Raw genomic sequence first — 14,467 nt, 5'->3', positions numbered from 1 at the left:
AAGGAGACAAGCTTCCGGGGACCGGTTTCTGCCATTTCAGGCGTCGTCGGCCCGGCTTGCTTGAATCCTGATGGAGCAGTGAGCAAGGGACTCATGTCTGAGTATACCCTTCCACGCTTATGGTGGACAAAATGATTCAGAAAAGGGGGTGGTGATGAACAGAGTGTCTGAATTAAGCAGACCACTCTTACCCAGTCCAAAGATCAGGGCTTGATCCATCACCGTTATTTAGCTCACGGCCCCATCCCAGCTCAGAACCTGGCTATATGCAAATTAGTCTGTCCCTGGCCCAGTGCATCATGGGAACAGGGCAGACCAAACTACCAAGCCAATTCTTCACCAGAAAGGAGACAAGCTTCCGGGGACCGGTTTCTGCCATTTCAGGCGTCGTCGGCCCAGCTTGCTTGAATCCTGATGGAGTAGTGAGCAAGGGACTCATGTCTGAGTATACCCTTCCACGCTTATGGTGGACAAAATGATTCAGAAAAGGGGGTGGTGATGAACAGAGTGTCTGAATTAAGCAGACCACTCTTACCCAGTCCAAAGATCAGGGCTTGATCCATCACCGTTATTTAGCTCACTGCCCCATCCCAGCTCAGAACCTGGCTATATGCAAATTAGTTTGTCCCTGGCCCAGTGCATCATGGGAACAGGGCAGACCAAACTACCAAGCCAATTCTTCACCAGAAAGGAGACAAGCTTCCGGGGAACGGTTTCTGCCATTTCAGGTTCCGTCGGCCCGGCTTGCTTGAATCCTGATGGAGCAGTGAGCAAGGGACTCATGTCTGAGTATACCCTTCCACGCTTATGGTGGACAAAATGATTCAGAAAAGGGGGTGGTGATGAACAGAGTGTCTGAATTAAGCAGACCACTCTTACCCAGTCCAAAGATCAGGGCTTGATCCATCACCGTTATTTAGCTCACTGCCCCATCCCAGCTCAGAACCTGGCTATATGCAAATTAGTCTGTCCCTGGCCCAGTGCATCATGGGAACAGGGCAGACCAAACTACCAAGCCAATTCTTCACCAGAAAGGAGACAAGCTTCCGGGGACCGGTTTCTGCCATTTCAGGCGTCGTCGGCCCGGCTTGCTTGAATCCTGATGGAGCAGTGAGCAAGGGACTCATGTCTGAGTATACCCTTCCACGCTTATGGTGGACAAAATGATTCAGAAAAGGGGGTGGTGATGAACAGAGTGTCTGAATTAAGCAGACCACTCTTACCCAGTCCAAAGACCAGGCCTTGATCCATCACCGTTATTTAGCTCACTGCCCCATCCCAGCTCAGAACCTGGCTATATGCAAATTAGTCTGTCCCTGGCCCAGTGCATCATGGGAACAGGGCAGACCAAACTGGTGGGGGGGCGTGCACTGATGGGGATTTTCTCTTGTGTGGGATTCCCCGGAGAGGTGGTGTCTGACCGAGGTACAAACTTCACTTCCAGTTATATGAAGTCTCTGTGGAAGGAGTGTGGTGTTACCTATAAGTTCACCACTCCTTACCACCCACACGGTAATGGGCTGGTTGAGAGATTCAACCGGACCCTTAAAGACATGATCATGGGTCTTGAGGAACCAACGAGGTGTAAGTGGGACATCCTCTTGCCATGCCTTCTGTTTGCTTACCGTGAGGTGCCAGAAAAGTCCCTAGGGTTCAGCCCCTTTGAACTATTGTATGGGCACCCGGTAAGAGGACCTTTGAGTCTGGTCAAGGAAGGCTGGGAGCAATCTGCCAGGAAACCTCCCCAGGATGTATAAAGTTACATGCTGGCCTTCAGGAACCAGACTCGGCGATTCAGAGATCTCGCTCAGGCGAATCTGGAAGCCAGCCAGGAAGAGACGAAGCGGTGGTACAATCAGAATACCACTCTGATTGAGCTTTCAGCCTGGACAGAAAGTTTGGGTAATGGCCACTGTAGAGCCCTGTGCGCTCCAGGACAGGTGGACCGGCCCATTTGATGTGGTGGAGCGCAAGAATGATGTCACTTATTTGGTGAACTTGCGGTATCCAAGGAAACCCTTTGTGGGTCCTACATGTTACCCGCCTGAAACCCCACTTAGAAAGGTCCGAAGTAGGCATGCTCCTAGCGACAGATGATGGAATGGAGGAGGAGACAGAGCCTCTTCCTGACCTGTCTGCAACAGAGCAAGATGGATGAGTGGATGGTGTCAGCCTCTCTGCCACACTGACCCCTGATCAGCAGCAAGCTTGTCGCCAACTGTTGAGACAATTCTCTGATTTGTTTTCCTTAGTTCCTGGTGTCACTGAGTGGTGCGTCCATGATGTGGACACTGGGGACAGTCCTCCTGTGAAGCACAAGGCTTACAGAGTGACTGACAAGGTCAGGGCTTACATCAAGGAGGAAGTCTCCAAGATGTTTGCTTTAGGGGTAATTGAGTCCTCAAACAGTCCTTGGGCCAGCCCAGTGGTTTTGGTCACAAAGGCTGCCGAGCCTGGTGCCACACCTGAACTCCAGTTCTGTGTGGACTACCGAGGACTCAATTCAGTCACCAGGACTGATGAGCTCATTGACGGGTTAGGGGCTGCACGGTACCTCAGCACGTTTGATTTGACGTCTGGGTATTGGCAGATCGCCTTGACTGATGAGGCCAAAGAGAGGTCAGCATACTCCACACCAGATGGGCACTACCAATTCTGGGTGATGCCTTTTGGAATGAAGACTGCCCCTGCCACCTTTCAGAGGTTGGTCAACCAGGTGTTGGCCGGACTGGAGGATTTCAGTGCCGCCTACCTGGATGACATTGCAGTGTTCAGCGCCAGTTGGGAAGAACATCTGTGCCACCCAGGGCTCGAGTCGGGGTACCACGCGGGTGGACGGCGTCCCCCCACTTATTTTACTGCGTTTTTACCGGGTGGACGCCGACCCCCCTGCCAAAAAGCTGGACTCCACACTTTGGCCTCTCTGGAGCAAGATCGGAGCTTATTCAGCAGGCTGCTCATGTGCTGGCGTCTCTGATGCATTTGTATCTAAGGGGTGAGCGAGGGGAGGCAATGAATCTGATTGTGCATGCCACCTTTCGTGTCACTTTGTGTTGTGACGTCACTTCCGGTGACAGCGTCCCCCCACTTCTTTTTTTAGGACTTGTGCCCTGGTGCACCTCTGGGAAGTGTTGATGGCACTGCGAAAGGCAGGCCTCATGATCAAGGCGAGTAAGTGCCAGATAGGGAAGGGTTCCGTGGTGTACTTGGGTCACCAGGTAGGGAGCGGCCAGGTTGCGCCTCTACAACCCAAGATTGATACCGTCCTGGCACGGGAACCCCCAAAGACTCAGACACAGGTGAGAGCCTTTTTAGGACTCAGGGGTACTACAGGAGGGTTGTCAAGGGGTATGGCAACATTGTTGCACCCTTGACTGAGCTGACTTCCAGGAAGCAGCCCAAGAAAGTGATTTGGACTGATACCTGTCAGAAGGCGTTTGACGCCCTGAAGACTGCCATGTGCACAGCACCCATGCTTCAGGCACCCAACTTCTCAAAGGAATTCATTGTTCAAACAGAGATGGAGATCAATTGAGCATGAGGCATTTGCTGTGGTCTGGACACTGAAGGAATTAAGACCATACTTGTCTGGGGCTCACTTCCTGGTTCAGACTAACCACAGCCCCCTCAGATGACTAATGCAGATGAGGGGTGAGAACCCAAAGTTGTTGAGGTGGTCCATTTCCCTACAGGGTATGGAATTTACGGTGGAACACCGCCCTGGTACACAACACGCCAACAATGATGGTCTGTCCAGATTTTTCCGCCTTAGTGAAGAGAACTCCCAAGGGGAAGGGTAGTTCTCCCCACATTTCAGCTGGAGGGGACACGTGTTAGACCTGGCATCATTGGCGTGAGTCTCCCTTCCATTTTGTCAGATTGCCTCCTCTGTTTTTGATATGTTTTTGCTGGTTATATTATTTGGGCACTGTGCCACTGCTATTCAGTGCCACAATGCAAGTGCTCCCTATGTTAAATTGATGTACTAATTAGTGATTCCATAATTGGGTTATTTGATTTACTTGTCAGACCCTAGTACAGTGCACCATGTGTGCCCAGGGTTTGTAAATCAAATGCTGCTGATGGGCTTGCAGCACTGGTTGTGCCACCCACAGAAGAAGCAGCTTGTAAAGTATGTCTCGGGCCTGCCATTGCAAGGAATATGTGCAGTCTGTGACTGCCATGTCGACTTGGCAAGTGCAACCACTTGCCAGTCCCTAAACCTTCCCTTTTCTTCATATCAGACACCCTTATGGTAGGCCCAAGGGCAGGGTGCATTGTAGGTATGAGGTAGGACATGCTCTGGTGTGTGTAGCATGTCCTAATAGTGAATTACAGCCATTTTCGTTTTTCACTATTGCAAGGCTACCTGTTCTCCATATGTCAGAATGGGCAGTTAGATTATTACATATTATAATCCTAACTGACTCAGGGAACATGGTAGAAATTCGAATTTAGTATGCCTGAACTCAGAATGATAAAAGCCATCTTTTAGTAAAGTTTGTTTTAACATTCTGTGTTTGAAAATACCACTTTTAGAAAGTAGGTATTTTTTGTCTAACTTTCCAAAGCCTGCCTCTGCTAGGTTGTGTATTCCTTGTCTGGAGTTTGAGTGACAGGGCTGGGGGATTCCAAGAGGCAGAATGAGTCAGCCTAGTGGTGAATAGGGAGATCTGCATCTAGTTGGGAGGGAGGGGTTGCACCTGGGACCTGAATAGGGCTGGGCATTCCCTCCACAATGCTGGCTCCACCTCCAGTGGGGTGTCTGATGTTTCTGCCCTGCACTGTGAAAGGAAAGAAGGAATCATGTAAACAGAGTTCTCCAGAACTGGTTTGGACTGGGTAAAGGCCCCTCTGCCTTCAGAGAACAAAGAGAAAAGTAGTATAAATAATGGGGCTCAGACCCAAGAACTTTAGATCACTTCTGGGAACAAGAAACCTTTTGCCAAGGAGAAGAACCAAGTAAGCTGCAGGAGTTTAGACTGCCCCTCTGTCATTGTGCTGTTTGTTGGGTTGGCCTGCAGTGGTTTCTTTATTGCCAAGGGAAAGGAGAAGGAACTTTTAAAGGACTTTCATCATCTACACAATATTCTCCAAGGGCTTAAATTTGTGCTAGCCTCCTGCTGAAGTCTCAGGGACAAAAGACTTCATCTCCAGAATCCCCTGAATTTCCTTCCTGGGAATTCTAACTGCAGAAGCCTGCGTGTCGCTGGGAGCTGGAAGCGTGACGCAACGCGAAGAAGCGGTTTGCTGCAGCAGCTGAAATCGTCGCACCGCCGGAGAAGCGTTCCACCGTCGCATCTCCCAGAAAGAGTGTCTTCGTCGAAAGCGGCCTGCTGTCGTATCACCGGAGAAGCATGACGCCATCGAGAGAGTCGCCATCGCATCACCTGAGAAACGCGTCGCAAGGCCTGTCGCATCTCCAAAGTACAGAGTCATCGCAAGGATGCCAGGGCGCTTACGCACCGCATCGTCATTGCATCGTCGCATCAAGGGCGCCATCTTCTTGCATCCCACCAGGATCATTGCATCGCAGCGCCATCTTGCGAATCGCAACCGGACCGCAAGCCGAGAACCTACGCATCAACCCCACACCGGTATGGATCACTACACATCCCCTACTCTGCGCAAGCATTGAGGCGCGACGCATCATCTCCCCCGGATCACGGAACCAACGCATCTCCCCTTTTGTGAGCCTTTTGTTCATTTTGCGTTACGCATACTTTTTTGAGAACGTTGTCGCCTTTATCACCAACTTAAACTAAGTAACTTTTACCATCTTTAAGTCAATCTTAAGTACAGTATTGTGGATTTTTGTCGTTTGCGGTCTTGTGTTAAGTCTATATAAAGAATACTTATTTTTATAAAATCTGTGTTGTGTCCATATGTAGGGTTTTCACTGTATTACTGTGTATATTCACAAATGCTTAACACACTGCCTCTGAGATAAGCCTGTCTGCTCGTGCCAAGCTACCAAGGGGGTGAGCAGGGGTTATTTAGGAGTGTAATCCCCTTATCCTGACTTAGAAGTAAGGGTCCCTATTTGGACAGAGGTGAATACAATTGCCAACTAGAGACCCCCAGATCTAACATCACTTAATTAATCTGAGCTCACCCTGCTGGTAGATATGGCACAGAGCAGTCTGGCGTAACTTAGGGCCAGTGTGTAATGTATTTATGTAGTACTAGAACAGTAACAAAGTTGAAATACAAAACAATTAAAGAAATAGAGTAAGATTTAATAAACAAAATGATACCAACCAAAATGATAAAAACCAAATAATGGGAAGCAAAGATATGAGATTTAAAAAATGTAAGTAGAAATATAACCAAGAAGCACAAAGTAACAATGATTAGTCAATGGTAACAGTAAAGCAGGACCTAGGTGCAATATGGCACAGACCACTATGGATTGCAGGTTTGGATACACTAACCAAGCTTATTCTGGTCAAAGGTCGGCGTGTGCTCATGATGGCCGGGAGCTGTCCGAACTTCGCCCACTGATTAATTCTCTCGCACAGGTGGGGAATTCTTACCGCGCGGGCGGAGCGGCAATGTTCAGACAGCTCCCGGCCTTCATGAGCACATGCCTATTGTGACTCATGATGGCCGGGAGCCGTCACGAGCACTCAAGGAGTTAAACATTTGCATAGCACACAAATGCCCAAGGGAATCTAGGCGCTGGTGCCAGAAAGACCCAGAAAGATCGCCGATGATAATAATAAGCACATTTTAGTTGGCAAGAGCCAAGTTATTAGTGATTTTCTAAAAGATAACATTGTTGGACTGTTCTTTATGTCAGCCGGAAGCGAGTTCCATGTTTTAACTGTCCCCAAGATGAACTGTCTTCCACCAGAACGTGCTTTCTTGAATTGGGGGTCTGTAAACATTTACCATGTGAATGTCTTAGGTGCCGGAGGGCACATACCAAATCAGATGCTTCTTCAGATATTGAGGACCGACACCTTGAAATGCCTTAAATGCTAATCATTGGGATTTAAATGTATTTTTTTTTTTCGACTGGGAGCCAGTGTAAAGTTTTCAAACCGCAGGAGACTGGCAGAAATCTAGGAATATCCAGCAGCAATTTGGCTGCCGCATTTTGGAGATGCTGTAACTTTTGTAAGTACTGCGATTGGAAACTCATGTGAAGAGAATTGACATAATCCAATCTGGATATGGATAATGCAGTCACAAGTGTTTTAGGGTGTCAAGCAGTATGAAAGGGCGAACCTTCTTAATTATCTTTAGAATGAAGAAGATTTCAGAGGTGAGAGTATTGAACTGATCTTTGAAGTTCAAATTGTCATTAAATATGAAAGCTAGGTTTTTCACCTGCTTCACTTGGACTGGAAGATCTCCCAAACTAGAGGGCCACCATCTGAGTGACCAAAAGGAGGTATCTGTAACTCCGGTAGGTCCTGGTGTCTCCAAACTTGGTGGAGAGGCAGATCTAAGCCTACGGAGCTGTTGTGCCTCTTCTTGTTTTGGTGCTGAGTCAAGGCCTTCGGGGAGCTGCAAGTCGACAAACTGGACTTTCATGGGATCGTGCCTGAGGTTTGCCGAGGTGTGATACCTTCACTCCAGAGGAAGTTTTTCAGGGGTTTATTGAAGTTTGTACGTGCTCCAGTGTTCTTGGAGTCCATGCAGGTTCAGGGCAACACAGCAGGCAGCGATTATTGAGACCTTGAAGCAGCCTAATTCTTCTGCAGCAGGGCTTCAGTTTTCTTGCAGCGAGTCTTATTTGTTCTGGTCTTCTTTGGTCCAATGAATCGGAGGTTCAGGTCTTGGGAACCACCTAAATAATGAATTTAGGGGCATTACAAGTGGAGACAGGAAATAGCCGATGGGCTATTTACCTTTAGGGTGGCTACACCATTTAGTGACCATTTCCTGTAGGAAGGGGCACTACCCTAGTCCTGATTGGAGGTTTTTTCTCCATCTCAATATGGTGGAATTTCAGGAGAGGGGTTCACCTCACCTGCCCACCCTAGGGGTGGTGGAGGCTAAAGAGGGGGTTCCTCCTCATTTAACTAATTTTACTGTCTTTCCTCCCACCAAACATAGAGCAGGAAAGGGGGCTTGGCCTCCTCCACTATCTGGTGGTTCCTGGGTTGGATTTCAAAGGCAGCATGGCCTTTGAAGCTTCCCTCCCAGTAAGGACATTCTGTCCTGGATGAGGTGAGAAGCAAACTTGCCCAAACCAGATATTGTTTCTGTCATCTAAGAGCACTGGCTCTTGCCCCATAAGGTCAGAAGCATGTCTGGTGGTGGCAGGCTGATGAAAACGGACCAGAAACCCCACTAGAGTTTGGTTCAGTTTCAGGAGACCCTCTAAAATAGTCTCTGGTGTGAATGTATTCATACATCCAACACAGGCATTAGTGAGGATTTATTAAGACAAGATGTTAGGTACCAAACATATTAGAAATCAGTGAAGCCATCATGGAGCTAGGAAACTTGTGTTGACAAGTAATCTGCCCATGTACTCTTTACGACTTCCCTGTTCACTTACAATATCACAGAATGGACTGGTCATTGTAGGGGAATATCTGATCCTGATGATATGCCCACGCATAGGATATAGTTCACCCTGCCTAAGGACTAAAGGCCTGCAGTAGGGCTAACTTACTGGTTTAGGACTTGCCTTCAATCAGTCTGCCATTGGTCAGTGAGGGTGTCTGAACAGACCACTCCATCAACTGACCCATCTTTAGGGTTGTGAGAGAGGAGATCAGGGAGTGGCTCGTTCTCTACCTCCTGTTCCTTATCTGTAACCATAAGCATGATCACATCAGCCCTGTCATTGTAGGGTTTAAGGCCCTCCCCTTATCTCTCAAGGACAGGTTAGGGCCCAGTATATTTGTCCTGGAGGGCTCTAGATGCCACAGGCTCCAAAACCCACACCTCATGCCACGATTGGAACTCCACTATGGCAGCCTTTTGATCGTACTAGAGCTTCTGGAGCTCTTTTGCTGGTCTCAAGGTTTTTATTTGCTTTCTCATGTATTCAGCCATTTTTGAGCAAAAGCCAAAAACATAATCCACAATGTCTTGCTTTGGTTCTTGGAGAGGTCTCTCCCATCCGTCCTTGACAAGACTGAGGGGTCCTCTTACAGCGTGTTCAAACAAACGTTCCAAGGGAAATAATTCCTACTCCCTTTTGCGGCACCTCTCTGTAAGCAAAAAGCAGGGACAGTAACAAGACATCCCATCCCCTTCTAACTTTTTCTGTGAGCCCAACAATCATGCCATTTAGGGTTTTGTTAAATCTTTCAACAAACCCAATTGTCTGTGGATGGTATTGTGTAGTGAACCTATAGGTCAACCCACACTCAGCCCACCTGTGATTCAAGTATGCAGACATGAAGTTTGTACCTCAGTCTGATACTACCTCCTTATGAAAGCTAACCCTATTAAAAATACCAAGGAGGGCTATAGGTTTTTAAAGATATTCCTATTTCGGACTTTTGCCGGTTCTGATACCATAGCCTTTACAGAGCGCCCTGCATCTAGCATTGTTCAGGTCTATGTAAGGGGTCAGATCGAGCTCCTGATCCTGGCTACTGGTTTCAGGCATTACTTTACAAAAAGTGGGACTTTTTTATGAAGTTAAAAAATAACTACACATTAAATACTCTGTCCTAACTAAAGTTCAGACTTTTCACTTTCTAAACAGTTTAAAATCACATCAGGCATCAGCCAAAAAGTGGGGGATAACCATGCAAAATAGGTACTTTCCTACAAGGGTGACCTCAATATTTAAAAGGAAGGTTTAGGTCTCCAAAAAAGGTTACTTTGATAGATCAAACTTGCACTTAAAACAGCACAGCTAGGATAATGCAGTCATATTTACATAGTCACTGTAGAGGATAGCACAATGGGTGCTGCAGTCCACTTGTGACATTTAACTTACAGGCCCTACGTACACCTTGTTACCATATACCAGGATGTTATCCATAGATTAAATATGCCAATTAGGCGTATACCAACTTTATCATGTTTAAAGGAGGAACACTTTATAGAAAATGGGGTAACCCAGTATAACGTCAAAGGACCTGGGTATCGATCGGTAAGGAAAACAATTGGTCCTAGACAATCCTAATGACACTTGAATTGATAATAGTAAGAAAATTAATATGCAATGAAATCATATGAACAAGAGATATGTAATGAAAAGGCACATTTCACAGAAATGACTCATAGATAAAAGGCACCCAAAGTCAAAATTGCAAGCATAAATTTATTTTCTGCTGCGTCATATTCATCAAATGAAAAACATTCCCAAAGACATAACGTTCAGTATATAATACTCAAGAGGTTACTTCAAAGGAAGGAGAAGGAAGTGAAAGTTGGTGCTCATGTGTGGGGTAAAGAGAAAGAAGATGAAAATCATCATAAACACTTGGTGAAAACAGTTCAAGATATTAAAATGAGATTGGTCTGGCTAGGATTCCCAAAGGGGCCAGTATCCCCACTGAGATGGGTCTGACCCTAGACCAAATAGCAATACACATTTAAGAAATGATATCTTAGATTTGAGGCACAGTGATAACTTTATCTATGGTTGGGGTAGGAAGGGGGTGGATGTTGAGTGTAGGCCCACTGGGGAAATGTCAACGTTTGGACCCTAACGCAAAAGGGTTAGTAGACTCCTCTGCTGCGAGTTTTCCTCAGGACAAGGGAAGGGAAACCTCGTATTATTAGCTGCCTTGGGTCGTGTAGAGGTATTAGATTCTTCAATCAAGTCGGAGACTCTCCGTATCCGTCGGGGTCTCAAACAACAAGGCGGAACACAAGCACTTTACCACTGGTTATCGGGGGTAGGTAGCACAGAGTTCTATAGCCAGTAAAAATAGGGTTTAATAAAATAAATCCATGGTGACCCTGCACAAAGGCCAGAAGTCTAACAAACTCCTACTTTAGCTGAAAGTAAACACAAGTATTTAGTGCAAACAATTAACCTAAGCCATCTGCTGCCTGCTACAGTGATATAAAAGTAAGCACAGACAAAAAGACTGCCTCTTATTACAGGTTTCAGTTAGAATCATAGATTCCCTGTTTTTATTCGCTGGCTCAATGAATAAATGTGGAGTGAGTGAAGGTTTTTCCTTAATAGAAGTGTATGATAGAAGAGTTGAAATGGGAGACCCCCTTGTAAACTTCATTGTTTCCACAACCATGCAGGATATGTTGCAGAGAGGGCATGGATTTCCTAACCCTACACCCAACCAGAGTCAGATGCATAATGTAGCCCATTGGGGTCTCACAGGACCAACTAATGCATACGCTAGTTACTGCTGCTCTTAGTTTCATATGGCTCTGGTGATAGATTGGTGAGGTAAATTTGATACTAGACCTTGTGTAGTTCTTCCGCTGAGCTGAGAGCCGCCTTTTTAGCAGAGTGTCACGATCTTAATTTGGATCTGGAAGCAGCTGTGTGGTCTGGCTTCTTTAGGATACTCAAATTCTTCCTGCATTCGGAAGAATGGTCTACCTGTCATTGTGTCTCTGATTCCTGGCGTGAAAATCGGATTTAATAGTGGCTATTATGGTGAAACATATTTATTTACATAATAAAAAATTCAGCTATTTTTTTGCTTGTCGTTGTAACGTTTATAATATGTGTGCAAACTGAAAAATGTAGTTTTGGAAAAGAACATTTTCACAAACCCTCGATATATAGCGAAAGCTGAAAGGTTTTGATTCCTTATAATCTAAAACACACAACCAAACAAATTAAAAGCATGTATTGAGAAAGTATTACATGCATTGTGTTTTGATAATGCAAATTTATTTCATGAATAACCTTCTGATGTTTGTTACATTCTGTATTTTCTTTTCAGTAATGACCTATTTCGACCACCATGAATCCGGTTGGTCTTCCTGGGAGAAGACCCTCCTGGCCATCCACATGGACAAGGACATTATGGTATCATACAAAAGGCATGGATTTCCACTTGAAAGCTTTATGTTCTATTTATTTAAGGAAGACAAATACACCAGTCGACAAATTGACGAAATAGGCGGAGGTCGCAACACCATCTTCGCCATCACGATGGGTCAGCACTTCCGACAATTCCCTCTCCAGCTGTACATCCGCCGAGCACTCAACATACGCAAGGCCATCGAGCGACTGCTGACCCGGAGCCCTGACGCCAAAGTCATCATAAAGACTGAGAACACCAGGGACACCAACACAGCCGTGGAAAGACTAAGTGAATTTCATGGCTATTGTCAATATCTGGTGATGAAAGAGGTTTTTAAGAATATGGATGTTGGTTTTGTGGATGTATTGGACATGAGCTACGCCCTGGCCACTGAAAGTGTTCACCCACAGTTGCACGTACTTGAGAACATCATGAGCCTGACTTTCAATTATGCCTGCTAGTGATAATCAAACAAGTGTCTGTGCCAAGAAACGTGTACTTTTGAATGTGTACGTGACATACAAAGTGATGTAAAATGCTTATGTCACAAACACAAGACACGTCACCACCTTTCTTAGCCTTAAAACCTTTTTTCCATCTTTCTTGTTCTTTTCACCCCAACTACGTTGGGCCCAAACACCACTCAGCACCCTGAAATCTCGCACACCACAAGCCCAAAGTTCTAGCAGAACAATTGAAAACTCATAACACCTTGCTGCACTTGGATCTGATCAGGAATTATTGTTACAAATTAATTAAAAGCATATGCTAACAGCAAGGTCATTTTGCTACCTTCTTCCATTTGGGGTACGGATGCAAGACAGGCAGAAGTGGCACAAGTGTTACTGTTTTTATTACAAGTTCATGGCTGTACATGAGCTGAAAAACAAAGAGAAAGGCTTCTGTCTATAGCTGGCCATGATGTACCTTGAATGATTCTAGGAGAAGCTTGATAGTGTCAACTCAATTCCTAATACAGAGCATGGGGGTTCTCAACCCTCCAGGGCCCCGAGCAATATCTGTGAGATATGGGAGACTCAGAGGGGAGGAAAGGGAGTCCTTGCATTCTGCAGGGGTTGCCTATCATTTTGCTTCAAACTACACACTGTTCCCGGTTTGACAAGATGGATACAGTGCAGCTCATCTGTCTGTGTATTGATCTGTCAAAGCTTCTTTATTTGCTTGGTGACTATAACATTTTGAGCAGAACTGAATATAAGAACAATAAATGTACAAAGTACAGTAACTGACAGATGGGATGGATAACATAAGCATGTTCATTATGCCCTGCAAATGTACCTAGGGAGCCAGGTGGCGCTGTACAAGTCGGGGTGGGGGGCCATGATACACAATTGTGTACAAGAAATATTGATTTTATATGTTAAACTTATGTACTATCGTATTTCACATATATGCGTTACAGGCACATGAACATTAAGTGATTTGTCTACAATCACAGGTGTTGCAGCCAAGCACCATGGTAGGATTCAAACTCCGGTCCAGAGAAAACTGGACCACACCTTCTCCCTACAAGGACCAAAATAAACAATTGATACATGGGCGAAGGTGACAGTTGTGTGGTGATTTTGACAATTAAGACAGACAATAACAATTCACTACCTAACCATAAAGACATATTGATTTCCATATTAACAAGTGTTGTAAATTTGTGATGAGGTCTCCTCTTTATTCTCTAGCATGCAGAGATGACTTTTCAGGACTGGTTTACAGGCAACAATTGTGAGTCTGGCACAAGCAGCTGGTGGAAGTGAATTTCAATGTAGAGGTCCTAGAAGGAAAAAAAAGGATTTGAACCTAGATGCCTCACCGGGCTTTGTGGGTGAACCTAGTAGATCTGATTAGGCCTGGGCGGAACATGGGGAATTTTACTTAGTGGAATTGTGCGGAATTGCAAAAAAACTCAGGGATATCCCGCACAATGCTGTGAATGGGCCGAAAATGCACGTCACACTCCTTGCACTACAATTTAATGCTGGCATCCCATAATATGTGTATATGACTTTGTTTCCATAGGGAAAGCATTTTTTGATTTGCTTATCAATTTGGTGCAGTTTGACGAATCTTCATGAAATTTCCCCCAAAAAGTGTCTTCGTGATTCTAGTTGTACATGGGTGTTTCAGGGTGATCTTCCAAGATGGGAGCTGAGAAAAAGGCGAGGTAAAAACAGTGTGTTTCCCATGTTACTTTCCATAGGGATTTTGAACACAGGTAGAGCCTGAACTGCTAAATGGAATTAAACCAAATGTGGCAGAAAGCTAGCTCTTTGACCAGAAAAAGCCCTACTTGTGATTTGGTGTAAATCCGTTCAGTAGTTTTTAAGAAATTCAAGGAAAAATATATTTGTATAGCTGGGCAAAGCCTAAGCACAGATTTCATTGTGAGACCTGATTGACATTCTGCCCTTCAACCAGGAATTGCTGGCAGTCATCTTGGGACCAATATACATAAAAGCACCCCATTGAAATGCATTGTAGTGAAATGGCAGGATTTGAGGTTCACAAACAGAAGAACATGT

General features: G+C 45.5%; 1 protein-coding gene across 1 annotated transcript in view; it reads left to right on the top strand.

Moving 5' to 3' along the window:
- Positions 1–12,704, top strand: part of LOC144823339 (NXPE family member 4-like) — a 92,886-nt gene extending 80,182 nt beyond the window's left edge. Inside the window, exon 5 of the mRNA XM_078681788.1 lies at positions 11,847–12,704. Coding sequence (XP_078537914.1) covers positions 11,847–12,391 — 545 coding nt within the window. The 3' untranslated portion in view covers positions 12,392–12,704. The remainder of the gene's footprint in view (positions 1–11,846) is intronic.
- Positions 12,705–14,467: the final 1,763 nt, after the last annotated feature.

The sequence above is a fragment of the Lissotriton helveticus genome, chromosome 3_1 (genome assembly GCF_964261635.1).
Source record: "Lissotriton helveticus chromosome 3_1, aLisHel1.1, whole genome shotgun sequence".
In the NCBI taxonomy this organism is placed as follows: domain Eukaryota; kingdom Metazoa; phylum Chordata; class Amphibia; order Caudata; family Salamandridae; genus Lissotriton; species Lissotriton helveticus.
The sequence above is the reverse complement of the archived record's forward strand: the minus strand, read 5'-3'. Positions and strand labels throughout refer to the sequence as shown.